This window comes from Schistocerca gregaria, chromosome 2 (assembly GCF_023897955.1).
Source record: "Schistocerca gregaria isolate iqSchGreg1 chromosome 2, iqSchGreg1.2, whole genome shotgun sequence".
NCBI lineage: Eukaryota > Metazoa > Arthropoda > Insecta > Orthoptera > Acrididae > Schistocerca > Schistocerca gregaria.
In genome coordinates this window covers 927,224,757-927,250,277 of record NC_064921.1, presented here as the reverse complement: position 1 = coordinate 927,250,277, position 25,521 = coordinate 927,224,757, and the positions used below count along the sequence as shown (strand labels likewise).

The 25,521-nt window shown below is 42.2% G+C and overlaps 1 protein-coding gene across 1 annotated transcript in view; it reads left to right on the top strand.

Annotated features, from left to right (window-relative positions):
- LOC126335355 (sialin-like) overlaps window positions 1-25,521 on the top strand; it is a 429,162-nt gene that overhangs the window by 260,774 nt on the left and 142,867 nt on the right. The window contains exons 3-4 of the mRNA XM_049998542.1: window positions 9,040-9,086; window positions 21,936-22,258. Of these exons, the coding sequence (XP_049854499.1) occupies window positions 9,040-9,086; window positions 21,936-22,258 (370 nt within the window). The remainder of the gene's footprint in view (window positions 1-9,039; window positions 9,087-21,935; window positions 22,259-25,521) is intronic.

Below are 25,521 nucleotides of genomic sequence, written 5' to 3'. Positions count from 1 at the left end.
CCCCCCCCCCCTCCCTCGCTCTCTCCTTCCTTCTTCCATCCATTGTCCACATTAAACAATGCCCAGTCCAAGAACACTACTGTCCATTAAAATTGCTACACCAAGAAGAAATGCTGATGATAAACGGATATTCATTGGGCAAATACATTATAGTGGAACTGACATGTGATTACATTGTCACCCAATTTGGGTGCCTTGATCCTGAGAAATCAGTACCCACAACAACCATCTCTGGCCGTAATAATGGCTTTGATGCGCCTGGGTATAGAGTCAAACAGAGCTTGGATGGCGTGTACAGGTACAGCCGCCCATGCAACTTCAACACAATACCACAGTTCATCAAGAGTAGTGACTGGCTTTTGTGACGAGCCAGCTGCTCGGCCACCATTGACCAGACGTTTTCAGTTGTTGAGAGATCTGGAGAAAGTGCTGGCCAGGGCAGCAGTCGAACAATTTCTGTACCCGGAAAGGCCCGTACAGGACCTGCAACATGCGGTCGTGCATTACCCTGCTGAAATGTAGCGTTTCGCAGTGATCGAATAAAGAGTAGAGCCACGGGTCGTAACACATCTGATATGTAACGTGTACTGTTCAAAGTGCCGCAATGCAAACAAGAGGTGACCGAGACGTGTTACCAATGGCACCCCATACCATCACGCCAGGTGATACGCCAGTATGGCGATGACGAATACACGCTTCCAAAGTGCGTTCACCGCGATGTCGCCAAACACGGATGCTACCATCATGATGCTGTAAACAGAACCTGGACTAATCCGAAAAAGGACGTTTTGCCATTCGTGCACCCAGGTTTGTCTTTGAGTACACCATCTCAGGCGCTCTTGTCTGTGATGCAGCGTCAAGGGTAACAGCAGTCATGGTCTCCGAACTGACAGTCCATTCTGCTGCAAACGTCGTCGAACTGTTAGTGCAGATGGTTGTTGTCTTGCAAACGTCCCAATATGTTGACAAAGGGATCGAGACGTGGCTGCACGATCCGTTACAACCATGCGGATAAGATGCCTGTCGTCTCGACTGCTAGTGATACGAGACCGTTGGGAACCAGCACGGTGTTCCGTATTACCCTCCTGAATCCACCGATTCCATATTCTGGTAACAGTCATTGGATCTCGATCAACGCGAGCAGCAATGTCGCGATACGATAAACCACAATCGCGATAGGCTACAATCCGACCTGTATCAAAGTCGGAAACGTGATGGTACGCCTTTCTCCTCCTTACACGAGGCATCACAACAACGTTTCACGAGGCAACGCCGGTCAACTGCTGTTTGTGTATGAGAAATCGGTTGGAAACTTTCCTCATGTCAGCACGTCGTACGTGTCGCCACCGGCGCCAACCTTGTGTGAATGCTCTGAAAAGCTAATCATTTGCATAGCACAGTATCTTCTTCCAGTCGGTAATATTTTGCGTCTGTAGCACGTCATCTTCGTGGTGTAGCAATTTTAATGGCCAGTAGTGTAATTAATAAGCAAAGTCTTTAACGAAGATTTGTGAGGAGCGATAATCGTTCAAGTTTACTTAGTTTTTCATGTTGGGATGGCTCCAGTTCTTCTTGTCTAGGGGTCTGATTCTTGAAGATGAAAATCTAACATCAGATCCTCACGATTGGTTTGAACAAAATAAATTGGAAGACCGTTGTTGCAGAATTTTTTACGTAAATATATTTTCCAATTATTTTCTCACATTTCAGTATATCATAGAGTAACTTGATTTTTCACATTAACAAAGCCGAAATTACATTGGTCGCATCCATTACACAAAAATACGTCCGATCACATCAGAGGCAAGCTTGCGACCCTCACACTCAACGGAAATAACAATATTCCAAATGGTTTAAAATTTTTCTTAACAAATGAATTCCTACTAGTTTTAGTTAAATTATCAATTTGAATTATTATTTCATATATGACTCCAGAGATAAACATAGTAAACAGTACAGGATTGCGTAATTAATACTAGAAATTTTAAGTCTGCAAGTAATTCGTAATTTCAAATGTTTCTAAAAAAAAATTCAACTGTACATTCAGAACTAGTACTTATCGATTATAACATCGAAACTTAAATAATTCACAAAGTTATTCCTTTTCGTAAATTTTAGCTTGAAATATAACATACTGTGTATAATATTAGCAAATTACGTAATACTAACCAGTCCAAAATTCGAAAAATAACACTGGTACCGACAATTACTGTTCAGAAAAAGTAATCCTAGAGGAGAATTTTCCGTTGAAGCAGTTGTTCGTAGTGAAGCAGGCCTCCTACTACCTTAAAAATACACCGAAAAAAGGTTCAAATGGCTCCGAGCACAATGGGACTGCTAAACCGTGACCTGGTCAGATAAGTGCCGATTTCAGCTGGTAAGAGATGATGATATGGTTCGATTGAGGCGCAGCCCCACATAGCCATGAATCCAACAAGGCACTGTGCAAGGAGGTGGTGGCTCCAAAAAAGAGTGGACTGTGTCTACATGGAATGGAATAGGTCCTCTGGTCCAACGGAACAGGTCGTTGACTGGAAATGGTTATGTTCGCCTACCTGCAGACCATTTGCAGCCATTTATGGACTTCATGTTCCCAAATAAGAATGGAATTTTTATGGTTGATAGTGCGCCATGTTACCGGTTTGAAGAACATTGTGGACTGTTCGAGCTAATGATTTGGCAACCCAGATCGCCCTCCAAGAATCCCAAATGGCTCAAACGGCTCTGAGCACTATGGGACTTAACATCTGAGGTCATCAGTCCCCTTGAACTTAGAACTACTTAAACCTAACTAACCTAAGGACATCACATACATCCATGACTGGGGCAGGATCGAACATGCAACCGTAGCGGTCGCGCGGTTCCAAACTGTAGAGCCTAGAACCGCTCTGCCACCCGGCCGGCCAAAAATACTCAACAATTGTTAGATTTTAATAGTAATAAATGCCTTTACGCAACGTTCCGTACCACGCAAGAGGCACACAAAAAATACCGTAGAGGCCGCCACCATACAGATAAAACTCAAGAACCAGGAACTCATCCTTCTTTCGCTGCCCTTTCTTCAAGGTGTAATATACAGGGTGTCCATAATTAAAGTTTCAAAATGCTGTAGCAAGAGAATCACTGTTCAGAATAACGTCAAATTTGAACAGCTTGTTATTGACGCACGGGGGAAACGTCATGATAGAAAAAAAACGAAAATCTTAGCTATAGATGGCGCTGTAAACGTCTGAGTATGTGTGCACACCAGCAGTTGCGCAGCTCACGACTGTTTCTCAGTTTGATCCGAGACGCCCAGCAGGATTGTCTCCATGAAGGATTGCACACAGCTGGTGAAACTCTTTTACGAGAACGGTGACTGTTCGCCAGCTGCCCTTCGGAAGGTCCGGACATTCACGGGAACTAAAAGAACGCATTGGTCCGATGTCTGCCAAGGGTGTGGAGAAAATGTTTTAAAAATTCTAAAAGACGCGTATTTTTGAAGTGCAATGTGGCAGAGGCAGGAAAGCATTTGATCCGTCGTCTGTTGAAGGTGCAGCCACAGCATTGCAGGAAGGATCGAACAGTGGTGTGCACTCGTGCAATGCACGGGTAATTGCCCGAACGTTGGACGTGCCTCTCAGCATGGTGCAAGAAGTCCTACAGAACATCCTGTATTGCTATCCATTCAGAGTCACTCATGTTCAGTAGTTCTTTCCTGCTGAACTGCCATCAAACAAACGTTCGCTCTGGAATTTCTAGCTCACACCGAAGTGGACAGACGAAGCTCATTTCCATCTCCAAGGACATGGCAATATGCAGAATGGCAGAATATGGCAACGGAAAACCCTCCTGGACATCAACCGGTACCACTCAATTCTGCAAAGGTGACTGTGTTGTGCGGGTTAACGTCTTCGTTCAGCGTAGGGCCATATTTTTTCGAGGAAAAGAGTCCTGCGGGTCCTGTTATCTCTATCGTCACTGGTAAACGCTACGAGAGAGGCGAACAGCATATTGAACATGTCTTGCGGCAGTTTCACGACAATTTGAAACCGAGGTCATTTAGCTTTTTATGCAGTTTTAGGCAAAAACGTATTTTTCTTCCGACGCTGTGCGACCTTGCCGTGGTGGATGCGCTTACCTAAGTAAAATTGCAATAACTGTTGATTGCCGAACTTGTACAGTCACCCACTTTGATCAGTACGGATGGTGTAATGTGCAACTCAAATCATAGACGTACTGCGATGGAACTGTCATTTGTAGCCGATCTTACACCGCCAACTGTTAGTAAAATTTTCGATAGCTTTTGGTTCAATAATAGGCTGTTCAAACTTGAAGTCATTCTGACGTCTTTCTACAGCGTTGTTAAACTTGAATTATGGACACACTTCATGTAGACTGCCAGTGTGGACAGCCGGCCTAGGGTGCGCTGTCAACCGTGGAATACTCCATTTCCGGATTGTGGTGACAGGCATGCAGATCCTTCGTCGAAACTCACCAAACCCCACGTGCTGCAGACTTAGTTACGAACCAGCCGTTAGACAGTTCAAGTTAGCGCAAGCAGCTCTCTCAGTACAGTTCTGTGAAGACTGCCTTCCGACTTAGCAGTCGCTATTTATGAAGAACGTAAAGCAACTAAAAGTGTCTGCAGTATTATATTCAGTTATAGTGACAGGATGAAGAAATGCCAGGACGTAACAAAATTGTTTTAGATATCACTGTATTAGGTGTAGGACATCAAGAGCCAAGCATAAAATACTATTACAGTCAAGTACCGTTTTGTAACATACTCTCAATGTATGTTATTTTTTGTTTCTTAATGTGTCGCCACATTTTTGTTGTAGTACTGCACTGTCAGATAAGTGTTTATTTGCATGTGTGCAAATCAACCACCTTTAAGAGACCGTAGTAGGGAAACGTTTTTGCTACTGTGGATGCTTGGGCTTAATTAATAGTGGCACTCAGGATTACATTTACAACATCCACCTTCTTTCATCTCTTTACTGCGGATGTATCACAGGACCTAAACGGCGATGTTTAGCAGGCATCTGTAGTTAGTTCCTTCCACGCTGAGGCGACCGGTGTTCCGGCCCACAACACGTGCTGCCATCTGTGCAGCGTTGCTGTCGGCAGAGCCCCGCGCGTTCCGAATTCTCAGTGCTCCAGATAAAATCAATATGTTAGGCCGGAAAACGACTGAAATATTACTAAATTTATTCGCGGCCGTAACGGGCCAAGGCGACAGGAAAGGGCTGCCTCGCACATAGGAGCGACGGCGGTAGAACTACGCTCGCTCGCACATACTGGCCGCGCTCCAGACGCGTTTTTACTGTCGCTGGAGATGGTGCTGTAATTTCTGACCGGAGCTGGAGCTGCCGTCCTAGAACTGGGGACATTTGAAGTAATTCCTCGCTTGAAGAGATGTATATGCGTGGGGATGCTGGGCGAAGTGCGGGAAACGAAGCTCGCTATAATCCAAGTCCACGCTGAACTTCGTATTTAGTGTTGCAGACTGGTAGAGGAAAATCGTCGGCGATCTATGGTGCTGTTAACGAGCGATCGACCACTATCTGGCCACCCCTTCAAATTCACCATGCCAAATCCGTAATTAACCCTGCCGACCCTGCGCTCAATGTGGGATAAAGGCAGTAGCAAAAGAAATAAAGGAAGAATGTTTGTGACTATGACAGTGCCATCTATCACAAACTGAAAATAGTGGTCCACCTAAAACATTTATATCTCTTTACGTACTACACGCATATGTATAAAAAAATGGGGGTTCGTATTTTAAAAAACGCAGTTGATATCCGTTTGACGTATGGCAGCGCCATCTAGCGGGCCAACCATAGCGCCATACGGTTTCCCCCTTCAAGCTAGACAAACTTCGTTCTTTGTAGTTGTTTCCTTTGACGCTTATTTCGTGAGATATTTGGCCCGGTCACGGTCAATAGACCACCCTGTATTTAACTTATAAATGGGTTTTGGTAATACTTCTACTTAATCTGATTTCTCTTATTGAATATAGGTATGTAGTAAAGTAATAGTGTAAAAGTTAGAATATTAAATACGGAACTGAAAAGATTCTCTGTACTGCAAAATTTTAAAATTTCAATAGAATATTTGTTCCTAGCTACATGACCAAGTAGTACCTTCGAACAAGTTTTCTCATTTGGAAAAAACCTTAATTTCGCAGAGTAAATTTTGTAATTTCAGAAAAAGAATGCAGCACACAGAAAGTGATTGACATCGTTTACAAATTAAATAAGAAACCATATTAAACTTGTGTTACACGGGTGAGTAGGGCCAAAAGTCTGCTAAGTGCACAACGCTCTCCCCTACTTATATTCTGAGACGGTACGTTCCAGTGTGAAGCAAGAAATGTGATACTTATTCCGACATTCTCCGTGCCTGGTATTCATGAGAATTCATACCCAGAACTATCGTAGGTCCCACATGTAATTTAGAAATGGGATAGGAAAGCAGGGGGTAAAATACTTCTACATCATGCACCATTTGCCTCACACCGAATATTTCTGGCGGCGTAGAGAACAGATACAATTTCAGCATGAGACTGAACAGTATCTTGCGTACTGGATAAATAGACGTAGCTGTAGATGCATAACACAAAAAATCAGGAGATAAATTTGGTAGTGTAACCTTTTGTATTTGTTGAGTCTCGAGTCAACAGAACGGACAAAGATCAAATACTTCGTTGTTTCTGATACGCCTGCACTATCAGTTTCATCGTTGTAGACATTTTAGTATTTTATGTTCTCTACGTAGCATTTTTACTTTCACTGGATTTTCCCTGATAAATGTAAGGTCATGAGGCCCTCAGTTACAGATAACTAGGAGTCCTTCACATATCCTTCTGAAATTAGTGTTTGTGGGACGATCGGACTGAATTACATTCATGACGGTATTTATAATGTTGTTAAAAACACAATAATAATAGTAATAAAACTAATATCATCCCGTCATCATTGGCGCTCTGGAATCAATATCAGATAACGCGAAGAGCGCTCTGTCTGCAATCCCAGGATGTAGTAAAGACAATGAAATACATAATACAGTACTGTTCAGTGTCTTGCGTAAAGTATTATAAAAACTGTTAAGTCACCCAGCTACCTTCTCGGAAGCTGGAAGGAACAAAGAATAGGTGTGACTGTATTTCACAATATAATTTCGATTGGGAAATATAAAGATGGTAAAATAATAATAATACAATAACTTCCCAATAAGAAGTCTTTATGTTGTGTCCAAACTGTTTACAGGATTTCAAAAAATAAAATCTACACTCAGTGAAAGTAATAACAATTCTAATAAAAAAGAAAATGAAAAATAAAAAAGATAAAGCTTAAGATGAACAGATGGGTTCCACAAGGGGTTTTGTGTTGTTAACCTAAACTAATTACCGAACAGGTACAGATTAAGATATGAAAATTGCGTATCTGTTACGTTGACTACGGCAAGGCTTTTGATTCAATTGGCCTTTATTGGTTACTTCAGGCTTTAGATGTTCACAGAATGTGTCGGAATTCCATCTACTGTTTGGAAACAATGATCAACACACGCGTGGCTAGTCTGCGCCTCAAAGATGAGATTAACGCAATTGCTTTCATTAACAGGGTAATAGGAAGACTTAATATTCACTTCTGTGGTCAGTTTGGTCTTGAATCGTTTGTGCTGTTGAATGAACTCTAATAACGACAACCGCATCACGCTCTTATAGTACGAGAATTAGGTAAGACTGTATGAAAATCAGAAACAGTTGGAGAACTGACGAAGTACGAGGAGTTAGCTATTCAAATGGACAATATCTGGTAACTGAAAGGTCCTGAGATATGTGATACGGTTATTTCAAGAATAGACCTCAAGTGCTTGCAGAAAATGCGAAGGAGCGTAGAACAACCTTAGAAGGTCTCTAACCAATCTGATTTGTTTCAGACACATGAACTCATAAGTTTTGGAGAAAGAAAAGGATGACTCTGGGACAGGTTGGATTTCTTCTTCAGTTGAAAGTTACCAAATGGTTCAAATGGCTATGAGCACTATGGAACTTAACATCTGAGGTCATCAGTCCCCTAGAACTCAGAACTACTTAAACCTAAGTAACCTAAGGACATCACACACAACCATGCCCGAGGCAGGACTCGAACCTCCGCCGGGATCAGCCGCACAGTCCATGACAGCAGTGGTTTAGACCTCTCGGCTAATTACGCGCGGCAGGAAGAGGGCACATGAACTGCATGTCATATTTAACTGTAAACATGAAATATAATTCATATGAAATATACTAAATTTGAAGTACCTTTTATGTGTCGTCACCGACGGCATAGGATACTTGATGATGGTCTGAGTACTAAAACCAGTTGTAATAAGTATTTATTAGCAGCTCTTGGCAGATAGCTATGACGTTTTCTAATTATTTATGAGAATTGTTGTTTGCCAATTATTTTACGGAGACGAATGCTTTGCACGTATAGTTAATAACCACTATAGATGTATTACGTGACCACTGAGGCTATTCCAAACTGGAAAATGCCAATAATGATTGCCGAATTCAAGAAATGATCTTCGTTCAGATAATTTTGTTTCCGTTTACTGCAACCCGAACAAAGTGACAAAATACCTAACTTCCAACGGTAAGTTTATGATAAACCATCTGATACCAATAACTTCGCATTTGAGACCGCTGGCATTTTACGAGAGTTCCTACAATTGACAGCCAATTGGAATCCCAGATGGTAGAAATATTAGCAGACTTTTAGTAAATGCTTGTTAACTGTATCAAAATTTCATAGAAATGGTGACTACGTGGAAAAATTCGGTGCGTCGGGGTCACTGGAATCCGTAACACATATGTAATTTTCTTGGTACTTAGTCGCTTGTCTTACTGTTTAAATGTATCTATTACATTAACTTTCGAATCAAGTCGTATTTATTAAACTGATCTATAAGGATACTTAAGATTTATTGAAAATTGATTGCACGATAGATATAGTAAGTGTGAAATTAATGAAGAAAGGAAAATTTAATCTGTAATTTCAATTGTTTCAGCACGTACGATGTGGAGTGCAACGGGAAGGTATCGGACACGCAGAAAGGTAAGCAGCTACGCTTTCTTCCTGACAGTAATGACTGTGCCAAGGAAGGAGAAAAAAGCTTGAAAGTCACCGCTGACTTCCACTTCATTAGAGACAATGCCACTAGGATGAGTTCACTGCAACACTCATAGCCCGTCTGCAGGCTTTGGTAAGCCTGTTCAACGAAAAGTATGCTGTTTACCCAGTTTGCAGGTGGATCTGCAGACATGAAGTCGCTGAGGTGGTTAGTAAACATGAATCGAGAAATTGTGTCTAAACTTTTGGATCACCCATTTGTATTTATCATGTGCAGTATGTAGGACTCTTTAATGTACGCTGCTGTCCGTTAAAACTGTAACACAAAGGTGCAAAAGTCCAAATGGCTCGGGCTGGCTACACAAATCATTAGCATTTCAGCGCAGCCACATAAAGTAGCTTACCCGATGAAGAGAAACTCCTGATCCAACCTCCACGCCGTAGTGAGTGGGCAACGTCACTTCATGTGATGTCTAACGTAGACAGGGACCGAGGGGTGACCGGGATAAGTCATCACCCCAGCATTTGCTGGGCAGGGCACCCTTTTGCCTTGGAAATGAGAAATCATTTCCAAAGGCTGAAGAACCAGCTGATGGTCAACCGCATATGAGGTGGAAGGCAACGGGAAGCCACCACATTAAAGAACTACGTTTATCCCAAGCATCAGCAAAAAACCATGCCAGTTGTTGTTGTGGTCTTCAGTCCTGAGACTGGTTTGATGCAGCTCTCCAGGCTACTCTATCCTGTGCAAGCTTCTTCATCTCCCAGTACTTACTACAACCTACATCCTCCTGAACTGTATTCATCTCTTCGTCCCCCTCTACGATTTTTACCCTCCACACTGCCCTCCAATGCTAAATTTGTGATCCCTTGATGCCTCAGAACATGTCCTACCAACCGGTCCCTTCATCTTGTCAAGTTGTGCCACAAACTCCTCTTCTCCCCAATTCTATTCTATATCTACTCATTAGTTATGTGATCTACCCATCGAATCTTCAGCATTCTTCTGTAGCACCACATTTCGAAAGCTTCTATTCTCTTCTTGTCCAAACTATTTATCGTTCATGTTTCACTTCCAAATACTTTCAGAAACGATTTCCTGACACTTAAATCTATACTCGATGTTAACAAATTTCTCTTCTTCAGAATCGCTTTTTTTTGCCATTGCCAGTCTACATTTTATATCCTCTCTACTTCGACCATCATCAGTTAGTTTACTCCCTAAACAGCAAACTCCTTTACTACTTTAAGTGTCTCATTTCCTAATCTAATTCCCTCAGCATCACCCGATTTAATTTGACTGCATTCCATTATCCTTGTTTTTCCTTTGTTGATGTTCATCTTATATCCACCTTTCAAGACACTGTCCATTCCGTTCAACTGCTCTTCCAAGTCCTTTGCTGTATCTGACAGAATTACAATGTCATCGGCGAACCCCAAAGTTTTTATTTCTTCTCCATGAATTTTAATACCTACTCCGAAATTTTCTTTTGTTTCCTTTACTGCTTCCTCAATATACAGATTGAATAATATCGGGGAGAGTCTACAACCCTGTCTCACTCCCTTCCCAACCACTGCTTCCCTTTCATGCCACTCGACTCTTATAACTGCCATCTGGTTTCTGTACAAATTGTAAATAGCCTTTCGCTCCCAGTATTTTACCCCTGCCACCTTCAGAATTTGAAAGAGAGTATTCCAGTTAACATTGTCAAAAGCTTTCTCTAAGTCTATAAATGCTAGAAACGTAGGTTTGCCTTTTCTTAATCTTTCTTGTAAGATAAGTCGTAAGGTTAGTATTCACTCAATTGTTCCAACATTTCTACGGAATCTAAACTGATCCTCCCAGAGGTCCGCTTCTACCAGTTTTTCCATTCGTCTGGAAAGAATTCGTGTTAGTATTTTGCAGCTGTGACTTATTAGACTGATAGTTCTGTAATTTTCACATCTGTCAACACCTGCTTTCTTTGGGATTGGAATTATTATATTCTTCTTGAAGTCTGAGGGTATTTCGGCTCTCTCATACATCTTGCTCACCAGATGGTAGAGTTTTGTCATGACTGGCTCTCCCAAGGCTGTCAGTAGTTCTGGAATGTTGTCTACTCCCGGGGCCTTGTTTCGACTCAGGCTTTTCAGTGTTCTGTCAAACTCTTCACGCAGTATCTTCTGTAAAATTTTCCGGAGATAAAATAGTCCCCGAATCGGATATCTGTGTGGGGACTACAAAAGATACAGAAAAGGTGAAGGAAAAGAATCCCAATTTTAACATAGCAAGTTGAAATGTGAGAACACTGCTTCCGTGTAGTAAACTAGAACATCTAAAACTTGAAATGTAACGTCTGGAAATCGATATCCTACGCATATGTGAGATGAGACGGCCCCAGTCAGGTGATTTCTGGTCTGGAGAATACAGAGTCATTCACACTGGAACTGACCACGATAGACCAGGAACGGGTGGAGTTGTAATAATTTTGAGGAAAAACTATGGCTCACGAGTCAAGGGATATGTGCAATACAACTCTAGAATAATACTAGTTAAACTTGAAACTAAACCAAAGGACACTGTGATAATACAAATATACATGCCATTATCCAAAGAAGAAGATGCAGTAGTTGACGAAATATACGAAGAAATAAGTAATGCTATGAGAAACGTTGAGGGAAATGAAAACCTAATTGTCATGGGAGACTGGAATGCGATTGTAGGTGAAGAGGCGGAGGAAGGAATTGCTGGCAAGTATGGACTTGGAAGATGAAATGGAAGAGGAGATCGACTAATCGAGTTCTGCTCGAGGCACCAATTAGTTGTCGCGAACACACTTTTCCAACATCACAAACGAAGAAGATACACATGGAAGGCCCCTGGAGACCTGAGGAGAGAACTAATTACATTCTAGTGAAAGCACGTTTTAGGAACCGGTAAAAGAAAGCAGGAGCTATCCATCTGCAGACATAGACAGGACCATAACCTGGTCCTGATGAAAAGTTCATTCACTTTCAAATGTTTGAAGAAGAATCCAGTAAAACTTAAATGTGAACTAGAACAACTGGGAACTGAGGAACTGGTAATGCGCTATGCTCACGAAATACACAACTCAGCTAAAAATTTTCTAAGTGGTGGAGTAAATGGAGACTGGGATCAAATTAAATCTGGAATATAAAAATGAGCAGAAAAGATAGTTGGAAAAACTAAAATAAAAAACAAGAGGAAATGGATTGCAGAAGATATTATTGTACTTCTGGGAAACAGGAGATTATACAGAAATGCAAATTATGAACAAGGGAAAGCTGAATACAGAAGACTAAGGAATTCAGTCAATAGGAAAGCTAGGAAAGCAAAAGAAAATTTTTTTGAGGAAATGTGCAGCGAAGTGGAAGAAAATATGCAAAAAGGAAGAACTGATTTAGCCTACAGGAGAGCAAATAAATTTTTTAACAAAGGTAAAACAACACTCGCAGGCACAATAGAAAATAAAGAGGTTAAAGGATGTTGGCTGAAGACATGGTGAAGAGATGGAAAGAATACTTGGAGGAGTTGTATGCCTGCGGAGAAGTAATGGGAAGAGAAGAGCAAGTAGACAAAGATGACATTCTGCAAGAAGAATTTGACTAAGCTCTAAAGAATCTACGGGACAAGAAAGCACTACGTATTGATGATATCCCTGCAGAAGTAATAAAGAATGCTGGTGACAGCATGAACACAATGCTGCTTAAACTTACGAGGTCCGTCTGTAACACAGGAGAGATAACGACTGACTTCCGGAAATGAATCATTGTTCCTATACCAAAGAAGGCAGCAGATACAAAATGTGAACAGTACCGAACTTGAAGCCTAATATCACATACATCAAAAAGTCTCATAAAAATAATTCTGAAGAGCATAGAAGAGAAGGTACAGGATATGCTGAGTGAAGATCGGTTTGGTTTCAGAATGGAATTGGGAACAAGAGATGCGATTCTGGAATTTAGATTCCTTATCCAAAAGTAATTACAGAAAAATAAACCAATTTATATTGCCTTTGAAGGCCTGGAAATGGCTCTTGATAACGTTATCTGGCAAGAGATGTTCAGAGTGTTGAGGAAAAGTGGAATGAAGGACAAAGACATCCGTGTGATACTCAGTTTATATAAGAATGAGGTGTCAGTGATTAGGAACTGTCACCAGGAACAGGAAGCAAATATTAGAAAAGGGATAAGACAAGGATGTGCTCTCTCTCCTCTCAATTCAATGCTTACATCCAGGAAGCTATAGACCAAGTTCGAGAAATTGCTGAGGTGGGGATCAAAATTAATGGGCAGAAGATAGACATGCTACGTTATGCAGATGATATTGCTATAGTCACGGAGACAAGAGAAGATGTAGAGGAAGTGCTGAGAACAATGGAAAGGATTCTATGCAATCAGTATGGAATGAGAATAAACAAAAAAAAGACTAAAGTGATGGAGTGCAGTACAGGAGCAGAATATGAACCTCTGAAAATGACAATTGGAAAAGAGAAGCTGGAAGTGATAGACAAATTTACTTACCTGGGAAGCAAAATCATAAGGGATGACAGAAGTCTGAAAGAAATTGGGAGCAGAATACAAAAGGCCAAAATTGCATTTAATTGGAGGAGGAACTTACTCGCCAAAAAGGACATCAGTCTTAAAATAATGGAACGAACGTGTCATGGAAGCTTTCGTTTGGAGTGTGGCTCTATATGGATGTGAAACTTTGACAGTGGGGAGAGAAAAGAGAAGACGGCTAAAGGCGCTGGAGAAGGATGACGAAGATCAGCTGGAGAGACAAAGTAACTAATGAAGAGGTGCTTAGAAGAGTTCGATTTCCGGCGGGGTCAGGGATTTTCTCTGCCTCGTGATGGCTGGGTGTTGTGTGATGTCCTTAGGTTAGTTAGGTTTAAGTAGTTCTAAGTTCTAGGGGACTGATGACCACAGATGTTAAGTCCCATAGTGCTCAGAGCCATTTGAACCTTTTTTTTGAGCTTAGAAGAGTACAGGAAACCAGATGTCTGTGGAGGCTCATCCAAACAAGAAGTGACACACTTATAGGGTACATCATACGACACAACAACATCATTGGAACAATAGTAGAAGGAGCTATTGAGGGAAGGAATCGGCCGGGGGCGACCATGAAATTGATCATGAATGACGTCTGGTGTAACACATGTGTGGAAATAAAAAGGAAGTCAGACAGAAGACAGGAATGGCGCTCTGCTGCAAATTAACCTGAACTGAACACCAAAAGAAGAAACAAGAAGAAGAAGATATAAATTAGGTAGTTGGTTGGTGGATATGGAAGATGGGTCTGAACAACGAAGTCATCGGTCCCATTGTATTAGGGAAGGATGGTGAAAGAAGTCGGCAATGCCCTTTCAAAGGAACCATCCTGGCATTTTCCTGAAGCTATTTAGGGAACTCACAGAAAATTAAATCAGAATGACCAGAGCGGGTTTGAACCGTAGTCCCCCTCAATGCGACTCCATTGTGCTAACCACTGCGCCGCCTCGATCGGTGAAGTAGGCAGTATTAACGCTATTTAGATTGTGATAATAAGGAAAGATTACGCAGCAGGTTGCGCGTTCACAAATAGCACCTAACATTGGTTAACTTCTCATGGTCGAGGATCACACACATATAGAATTTTTTAAAGAACATTACATTCGCCATTGACAGTAGGACTTACAGCGATCATCCAGAACATTAGGACCACCTACCTGCTATCGGCATAAACAGGTCCAAGCGATAGCTGAGTCGCTTGTCGAGGAATTACTGCTAGTCAAACACACGCAAGGTGCATAGTATCGGTGGACGTGATGTCTGTGAGTAGAATGAGGAAGGCATGCGATCTACCTGAATTTGACCGTGGGCAGATTGTGTTGACCCTACATCTAGGCGTCGTGGGGTTGAGCGGCTGCCACTTATTACAGATATCGGACATCGTACGCTCGGCGGACTGATAAAACAGGACAGGCAGCGAGCTGTTGTGGAACTAATATCAGACTTTAATGCTGAGCAGAATTCTAGTTGTCTGAACACACAGTGCACCGAACACTCCTAACAATGGTCCTCAGCAGCCGACGACCCGTGCATGTGCCAATTTTAACACCACGACATCAGCACCCACGGCTGAACTGGGCAAGTAGCCATCGGCATTGGAGGTTGGTGCAGTGGCAGAGTGTTGCATGGCCTGATGAATACCGATACCTCCTTCATAATGCCGATAGTAGGGAGCGAATCCGTTCTCTTCCATGGATACAGCACCTCGGCACCTGTACTGCGAGACGGAGACTAGCTGGCGGCGGCTGCATTGTGCTTTCACGTGGGCGTCCATGGGTCCAGAGGAGCTCGTGCTAGGCATCAAGACAGCCAAGGAGTATCGTGCAGTTTGTTGGCAACATACACCCCTTCGTGGCGATCTTGTTTCCCGACGGCAATGGCATTTCTCAACAAGACAATGCACCGTATCACAAGCCAAGGAATATGATTCAATTCGAGGAACACGGTGACGAGTTTTTGATTGTAGTTCTGGACTCTACTTCGCCAGATCTGAACCCGGTCGAATACATCTGAGATGTGAGTGAACGTGGCGTCAGAGCTCATCGCCCCCTCCCAGGAATTCAAGGGAATTATGTGACTTGTGTTCGCAAATGTGGTACCAACTCCCTCCTGCGACCTACGAAGGTCTTATTGCATCCATGATACGACGACAGGTCGCTGCTGTTATCCGTGACAAAGGTGGACATTTCGGCTATTAAGTAGGTGGTCATGACGTTGCGGTTGAACACTGAGTTTATTTCACAATTGCAGCTTCAGACTTTGTGCTATTTTCAAATGATACTGCAAAAGATTTTGATTCAGCACATGTCAAACTTAAAAATCCTCCGAGATGTGTACATGTTATCGCCGAGAATATGCCTTTGCACCGTAGAAATACAGTAACATCAGATGACTTGTACACATGTGGGGGTGGGGGGGGGGATTTTAATGTCAGACATGTGCTGAAGCAAAATCTTTCGCACTACTACTGAAAATGGCCCAAAGGCTGAAACTGCAGACGTCAAATAATTAACTCGTATAGCCAACGGCGAATACGATGTTCTTTAAAAAAACATGGGTTGATTTTTAAGGCATTGTACTATGCCTCATCTAAGAAGGAGTAATTATTTATTTCAAGTTTCTGCTACCAGTCACTTTTTATTTTATTTTATGCTTAATCTGACATAATGCAACGCGTTTCGAACTTGTTCCGTTCATTTGAAAACGTTAATACATACATACATCGAGAAATGTTACTTAAAAATAAACAGTCTTAAACTACGTTAGTCTAGAACACTTTGTCCATTGTTTTTCAATTTTTTAATGTAGCAGCTGGTGTGGCATTTGGAGAGAAGGAAGGGGGGCAGTGTATATCTAGAAATCGAAACCAGTGATGTCTTCTGCTGGTTTTCTTCTTTGTTGTTGACTATGTATATTACAGCCTGTATCGGACGTAGATAGATTTGCTTCAGTTATGTGTTACGAAAATACTGTGAAAGGTTTTCATATGACAGTTGATCACTTACAATTTCTTCATCTTGCTTCTTGACATTGTAATGTCACTCAACAGCTCCACCATTAGACCAGTGATGCAAGTGAAGCAGCAAGATGATGAAATTGTAAATAATCAACTGTCATATAAAAACATTTCACTGTATTTTCGGCTTGCGGGTAGATATGCAGTACTAATGAGTGACAGATTTGGATAACTAACTGTATTACGACATCTTGTAGGAGAAAACGGGGGATAATTCATCATAGGAGACAACGGCCTTGTCGCAATGGTAACACTGGTTCCAATCAGATCACCGAAGTTAAACGCTGTTGGGATTGGCTAACAATTGGATGTTTGACTGTCTGGTCTACCGAACGCTGGGGTGCACTCCGACCTTGTGCGTCCAATTGAGGAGCTACTTGATGCGGCGGTAGTGGCTCCGGTCACGAAAACTGACAACGGCTGGGAGGGCGGTGTGCTGACCACATGTCCCTTCATATCCGCATCCAGTGACGCATGTGGGCTGAGAACAACCCAGCGGTCGTACGGTACCGTTGAGCCTCCAAGGCCTGTACGGACGGAATTTAGTTTAGTGTCATAACAGGAAGGACATTTAGACCCTCGTAACATAATTTCACTAAAAAAATGATACAAAGTGCTGAGGAACATCATCAAAGAGGCTAAAACGATGCTTTACACTGAGACAATGGGAAGCTCTCAGACCAAAATTAAAACTAAATGGTCAAATGTGAAAGAGGTAACACGGCAGAATATTCATGCTGAGCAAATTAAATCTCTTTTATGTGAGAATGACCCTGTTAGAGATGCACCAGAGTTGTGCAAAATATTTAACAACAATTTCTTATCAATGGTCAGCAAATCCAAACAAAATTTTATTGATACTGTTTGAAATCTGATGTTTTGAGCTACAGGAAACAAGCAAAGAGGAAGCTGATTCAGTTATTACATCAGTAAAGAGACATAACTTCCAGAGGTACGCTAGAGTTTGAAGTGAGATTACGAAGTGAAATTTAAAACTTATAAAATGCCGGAAAGATGTTAGTATACACTTTTAGAGGTTTCTACTTCACTCAAGATTTATTGGTGTAACGGTGCATATGGAGTACATGAAATGATTACATTGACACATCAACAGCACAAGTGGTTCTGAGGCACCAGGTACTGACTCAATTTGCTGGGAAGTGGCGGTGCGGTCCCTTACGGCACTGCGTAGGATCCTACGGTCTTGGCGTGCATCCGTGCGTTGCTGCGGTCCGGTCCCAGGTCGACGGGCACGTGCACCTTCCGCCGACCACTGGCGACAACATCGATGTACTGTGGAGACCTCACGCCCCACGTGTTGAGCAATTCGGCGGTACGTCCACCCGGCCTCCCGCATGCCCACTATATGCCCTCGCTCAAAGTCCGTCAACTGCACATACGGTTCACATCAACGCTGTCGCGGCATGCTACCAGTGTTAAAGACTGTGATGGAGCTCCGTATGCCACGGCAAACTGGCTGACACTGACGGCGGCGGTGCACAAATGCTCCACAGCTAGCGCCATTCGACGGCCAACACCGCGGTTCCTGGTGTGTCCGCTGTGCCGTGCGTGTGATCATTGCTTGTACAGCCCTCTCGCAGTGTCCGGAGCAAGTATGGTGGGTCTTACACACCAGTGTCAATGTGTTCTTTTTTCCATTTCCAGGAGTGTATTTATTTGAAAAGTCTAATATTGCAATTTCGACCATGTCAGCCTTGATAAAAGTGAGTGGAAATAATTACACCTTAGCAAACGAAGCTGCATATACAGATATAATCAACAACAATACCGTTGAAAACGTTTTTAAATTTCACCACTTTTATGCTCGACGCCACCGTAGACGTTTGTCGTCGCGGGGAGGTCGTTACCCTCCATCCTACGCGTGTTCAACCCCTTGTTTTGAGTCTCTGCAATGAACGGCAAAGCCGCGACGCCCAGTAGTGAAATCACGCGGATTTCTTTAAGGTGGTCGAGGAAAACATTTTAGACATACCACAACCCCGAATCAAGATGAAATGGCCTTAGGGATGGCATAAATGTCGTCAGTGAAACCAGTCCTTCTCTTGGGGCGTTGAGTACCACATATTTCGCGGTCGAAAACGACTGTTCACAGTGTGATAAGCAGCAGAATGACGTTCTTGATAACTTTAGACGCTGCTGACAACCCTCAGACCATTTGACCCTGTGCAGGATATTGTGGAGGATCAATACCACTGAACGTGATCACACTCAGTTGGAGTGCAGTGCAAGAGTAATTTTCGCTCTGGTGTACAGGGTGGAAACGTTAGGCACCGTTGAAAACCATTCGATAAAATTTGATCCAAAGCAGCATTGGGTGCTTATGCATTTTCAGCCCTCTTGTCTCGCACGTTCCTGTGGCATGATCACAGAGGTTTGTGACGTCCATATAAGTGTGAATAAAAGCGCAAACGATACTTCTAAGCCACTACAGTTCAGCAACAACCTTGGTGACACCCATTCGCCTCTGTTGAGCACTTTAAAATGTACCCAACAGAGACAACCACTGACAAGGTGTAGGCACTTGCAGAAAGGCACACCCTTCGACAACCTTCCAATTAGGCAGAGAGGCAGTAGCGTAGCTTGCCTGCAGGTGCCTAGAACTCTCGTCATGGGTTCTGTCTGTACAATTAACATTTTTAAGATGGTCAACAAAGGTCAGCAGGAGGCACCAAGGATGATTCTCGACTGGATGATCCTAGAGTGATCCTTTACCGTTTCATTCACGCATATGTCAATATTGCACCCATCTGTGATCAGGTCAGGTGGGGCGAAACAGGAGACCTGAAAAAGGCGGCCGCGGTGGTCCCGCGGTTCTAGGCGCGCAGTCCGGAACCGTGCGACTGCTACGGTCGCAGGTTCGAATCCTGCCTCGGGCATGGATGTGTGTGATGTCCTTAGGTTAGTTAGGTTTAAGTAGTTCTAAGTTCTAGGGTACTAATGACCACAGCAGTTGAGTCCCATAGTGCTGAGAGCCATTTGAACCATTTAGACCTGAAAAAGCATATGCACCCATTTCTGCTTCGGATCACTTTCAGATTTCGTCAAATGGTTTTGAACGGTGCTTAGTGGTTCCATCCTGTACACCAGAGCAAAACGTACTGTCGCACTGCACTTCAAAGGCGTGCGATCACTTTCAATGATGCTCCTGGCGCACATTGTCCTCAGAGTAGGGTTGAATAATCTGAGGGTTTCAGCAGTGTCAAGGGTTGCCGAGAACGTCGTCCTATTACTCTTCGCACTTCAAATTGTTGTCACTTTCGACCTCGAAATGTGTGATAATCACCGCCACAAGGGAGGAGGTTGTTTCATTGAGACTCCTATGCCACCCACTAAGGCCTTTTCGTGTTGGATCTGAGCGGCAGTGTGTCTGCAATGTTTTCCCCGGCCACCCCTAAAAGATCGCGTGAATTGAACTCTCGGCGTTAGAGTTTTGACCTCTTGAGCAGTGGTGTCAAAAGAAGGGTTTAAATGTGTGTAAGTCGTGACACGTCCAAGTTGAAGTTGGGCAGAACTGTGGCGGAATTTGGTGCCAATGTGACATTATTAACCCACCTTACACTCCGTATGAATGTCTGAGCTCGCAGGGCGCCATACTTTTGTACCAATATTAGAGGAATGTTGTACTCACTTTTGAGACAAATTTCAAACTTATGCTTCGCGGGGTTTTAAAAAGTGACCGTTTAATTATGTTGTGCAGTTTACGAGTGGCTCAAATATTTCGACAACTTGGTTAGACGAGATTCATGCGACGAAAGAGTTTGGCGAGACTATCTTCGAGTGCTCAGTGTGGTGTATATATATTTCAGGTCACTGTATTTTCCACTTAATGGATGAGTACACCGGAGGTAGTATAGAGGAAAGGAGTCTGGTGATTAACCTCACGTCTGGGAGACGTACAGCTGTACCAAGGAGTAAAGGAGACCTGGACGAAATGTGTTCACGCAGTATGCTAAATCACAGACTAAGAATTACCAGATTAAACATGCTCACGCTGAAGTATACTTTGTAAGACACTCATTACTACATTAATTATTATGCCCCATGACCCTTACAACAATAAAAGAAAGCATTTTTAACACAAACGAAACCAGAACAAAAATCACTAGTCATGTTCGCCAAACTTTGGAGGAAACGAAATTAAAGCCAATGTTTCTACCGGAATTGACAGAAGAAACAACCTCAGTCATATTTATTGGTGAACAAAAGTTAGTGTTCTCATTTCAAGACGAGAGAGGTAGTGAACATCTGCTGCGCTAAGAGCTAAAACATCTCTTTCACATAGTATTACACGGATATATATGCAAGCGGTTTGACAGTCATTGCTAGACAACAGTTTTACCTTCGAGTAATGTAAAAAATGAAGATTTAGTTAAAACAGTTACACAGTCATCCAGGTATAAATAGACTAGTTTCGATGGCTTTTGAGCAGAATAACGTACGACATGAGCGTAATTCCACGGATATCATGACAAATTCTCTATACGAATCAAAAGACATCATAACCCTTTTTGAAAATACCCAAATCGAGTCAGTTATTTTACATTTTAGAGCTTTAAAAGAATGGTTTATTGTTTCTAACGAATTCTTCTACTTCATTCGATAAATGTTTTAAACTTTTCAGTTAAAGTTAACCTAAAAATTTAATTCTCTTTGGCAGATGTCACATTCCCCAATGAACGTCAAATTCAATGGCGTCCGGTTTAGGACTTTAATGAAACGTCAGTATATCTTTTTTAATGTTTTTACATTTTTTCTTCATTGGACATAAAGTACCTCCCCCAACCCCATCGGTTTTAGGACTTTAATGAAACATCAATATATCTTTAAAAAGTATAAGTGAGTAAAGCCAAGAAAACTCAACGAAATTTGCTCTGTCTGACCTTTTTTTGGGTGAGCATAAAGTAAGCCCACTCACCCCTCCCTTGGTAGGACACATTACTGAAAACGTGTTGACGTTACTAACAGGGTGCTGAATGATATTTTCATGTCCTGCACCCTAATAACACATCAGCACCCCCTTAAAAAGTATATTGTTAATTTAATCAACATCAAATAACAAATTTAATTTTTTTACATTTTTTCTTCATTGGACATAAAGTATCTCCCCCAACCCCATTCTTCCCCAGATAATGGGCCTTATTACAGATGCGTTGGTATTGTGAAGGTTAAGCTTTGCATTGCACTGTAGTCCTTTGGAGGTGGTGTCGAGTAGCCCTGCTGGAGAGTGTGTGTGCTGTCGGCAGCTGCTGCAGGGCTGCCGTGGCGGCGGGCTCTGGGGACGGCGAGGCGGGCTCGGGAGGCGGTGCCGGCGCGAGCCGTGCTCTGCGTGGTGGGCTTCTTCGGCTTCTTCACCAACTACATGCTGCGCGTCGCCATCAACATCGCCATCGTGGCCATGGTGCAGCCCCGCGACCTCAACGAGACGCTGCAGCAGGCCGGCGGCGGAGACAACGCCAGCGCGCCCCTCGGCGAATGCTACGCGGAGGCGGAAGATGACAGCGCGGCTGCCAACCTCACTGCCGCGGGCGACTTCGATGCCTTCAACAGAACCCCCTTGTGGGACGAGGTGCGCGCAACCCTTCCTATATCTGTGTTCATAAGTTTTGAATCCCTTCTTTTAGCTTATGAATGACACCACTAAACCCTCGATTCCTTAAATAACAGAAATCCCGCGTAAAGAATGTGGCAGAAATACGGGTCGATGTTGATATGGTGAAAGAGGGTGTAATGGTACTTGAATTACGTAACCATTACGGCGCCTCTCCTCAACTTCTCGATACCAGCAATATTCTACTGTGTTTCTGTAAAGTAGTTAATATATTTCTGAGACAACATTCAGATTTGATTTCATTAATGTAGAGGTACTTTGATACATCGATATGTTTATATTGTACTGATATTATTCTTATGGGAATTCTTTCTTTTGTCACTATGATCTTTGACGTACTTGTAACTCTTATTTTTGGGTGCGTAAGCGATTATTGAGGAGTCAAGTCTTGGTCGTCATGTTGAAAAGACGCAAATTGTAGTCAGTTTATGAAATGTGAACTTTAACAGTGAGGAAGATATTTTCAAGTATGTTTTATATTGTGAAGTGATGTATTGTGAGTTACGTGATATCGCAACAAAAGTAGTAAAAAAGAAGTGTAACTTAAATTCGGAGTGCTGGTTACTATTTTACATTACCATCGTCTTAACTTGCAAAAGTTTAATCGTCTAGAATGGTTTATGAAACACATCTATGAAACTTTTGAATATCGCAGAATAACACCTAGGCCTCTTTGCATCCGAGCTTGGAATCATCACTACCTAGATTTTCGACGATTGAGCCATGATTTCACAACGAGACCAGCGTGGGAAACATGAAAAGATGAGTACCTAGTTTATTCATTATTTCATGAAATGACTTTATTAACTGTGCTCTAATGACACTTGCCACATAATATAACTTTGTTGTTGCCCGAAAATGCAGTATTTAGGAGCGGGAGCAACACCACAATCATAATTAATTTTTGACATTTGTTTTGGTACGGTTGTTAGAAGGGCGAGGATTATATTGTAAGACATTTTCAGTCATAACAACGGATCCCTTCCATACTACCATTTCAAACACGTTCTTGTTTCTTATTTTGACACTCAGACACTCACGTTATGTTTAAGAATTTGTGTAGGAATGTTCCTAATTTCTGAACGATTCGTGCCTTTCAGTTCCGCAGTTGTGTGTAAACATCTAGCATACACTTGTGTTTCAGGAATCCTCAGAGGAAGCATTCACAGACCGATACGTCGGGATATCTGGGAGGCCACAAAATGTCCAACGTTAGTTAGTTAGCTAGTCAGTTGCATGTTCCATGGATTGTTTCGCACGATACATCGTAATGATGTGGAACGAGTCATTTTACATTCATATCGAGAAAAATGTCTACATTTCTAAGTTTTTTCATATTTAAAAAAAGGAAAGTAACACTACATATACAGATGTGAGTTAGTAATTCCTACCCACCACCTTCTACACAATACATTAATACAGTAACAGAATTTCTTCCACGGAATAGAAGGACTTGTCAAAGAGAAACTTTCTCAGTTCGTTATCAAATTTTGCTTCGCTGGCTGTCAGACAGTTTATATTACTTATCACTGGGCGTCGAGTAAAACAGAAGTGATTTCAAGCGTTCGCAAAGGTAGTGTAATAGACCCTTTGCTGATCCTTATCTATATAAACGATTTTGGAGACAATGTGAGTAGTCGTCTTCGGTTGTTTGCAGATAACGCTGACGTTTATCGACTAATAAAGTCATCAGAAGATCAAAACAAACTGCAAAAAGATATAGAAAAAATATCTGAATGGTGCTAAAAGTGGCAGTTGACCCTAAATAACGAAAATTGTGAGGTCATCAACATGAGTGCTACAAGGAACTCGTTAAACTTCGGTTACACGATAAATCAGTCTAATCTAAATGCCGTAAATTCAACTAACTACCTAGGTATTACAATTAGCAACAACTTAAATTGGAAAGAACACAGAGAATGTTGTGGGGAAGCCTAACCAAAGGCTGCTTTTTATTGGCAGGACACTTAGAAAATGTAAAAGACCTACTAAGGAAGCTGCCTACTCCACACTTGTCCTCCTCTTTTAGAATATTGCTGCGCGGTGTGGGATCCTTACCAGGTAGGACTGACGGAGTACATCGAAAAAGTTCAAAGAAAGGCAGCACGTTCTGTATTATCACGAAATATGGGAGAGAGTGTCAAAGAAATGATACAGGAGTTGGGGTGGAAATCATTAAGAGAAAGGCTTTTTTCGTTGCGACGGAATCTTCTCGCGAAATTCCAGTCACCAACTTTCTCCTCCGAATGCGAAAATATTTTTTTGCCACCGACCTACATAGGGCGGAACGATCACCACGATAAAATAAGGGAAATCAGAGCTCGTACGGAAAGATATAGGTGTTCATTCTTCCCACGCGCTATGCGAGATTGGAATAATAGAGAATTGTGAAGGTGGTTCGGTGAACCATTTGCTAGGCACTTAAATGTGATTTGCAGAGTATGCATGTAGATGTAGACGTAGATGAAGTGATCAAAAACTGTTGTTGGAGCGTTTGTGCTTGAGACAACCTTAATGTGGGTTAATGAATGTCATTTTTCCTTCTGTACCTCATTGTTCCTTTTGAACAGCTCAGTAAGCAATAAGCAGAAGGGGAATGGACACCTCTAACAACAACTTTGAAAGAAAAGTGTAGAAACAAGGAGCCTAATTGCGAGGAACCCATGTCTAACAGAAGATCGATTAAAGAAGAAGTACAAATAACGTTCAGGGAAATTCAGGAATACAGATATCTAAGTTACTTAGAAATGAAATAAATAGGAAGTGCAGGGAAGTTAAGGAAAAATGGCTGCATGGAAAATGTAATGGAATCGAAAAAGAAATGAAGGACTGACACAGTGTATAAAAAAATCAAAACAACCTTTTGTGAAATTAAAAGCGAGGGCGGTAAAATTAAAAGTGCAGTGGGAATTCCACTATTAAATGTAGGGGAGAGATCATAAAGGTGGGAAGAGTACATTGAATGCCTCTATGAGAGAGAGGACTTGTCTGTACGTGGTAGTTGCTGAAGAAGAAACAGGAGCCGAGTGGGAAGGTTTTGTGGATCCAGTATTACAATCAGAATTGTAAAAATCTTTGGACGACCTATGATCAAATAAGACAGAAGGAATAAGTAACATTCAAATGGAATTTCTGAAATCATTGGGGAAAACGGCAAGAAAACGACAATTCACCTGTTCGTGTAGAATGTTTGAGAATGGCGATATAACGTCAGAATTTCG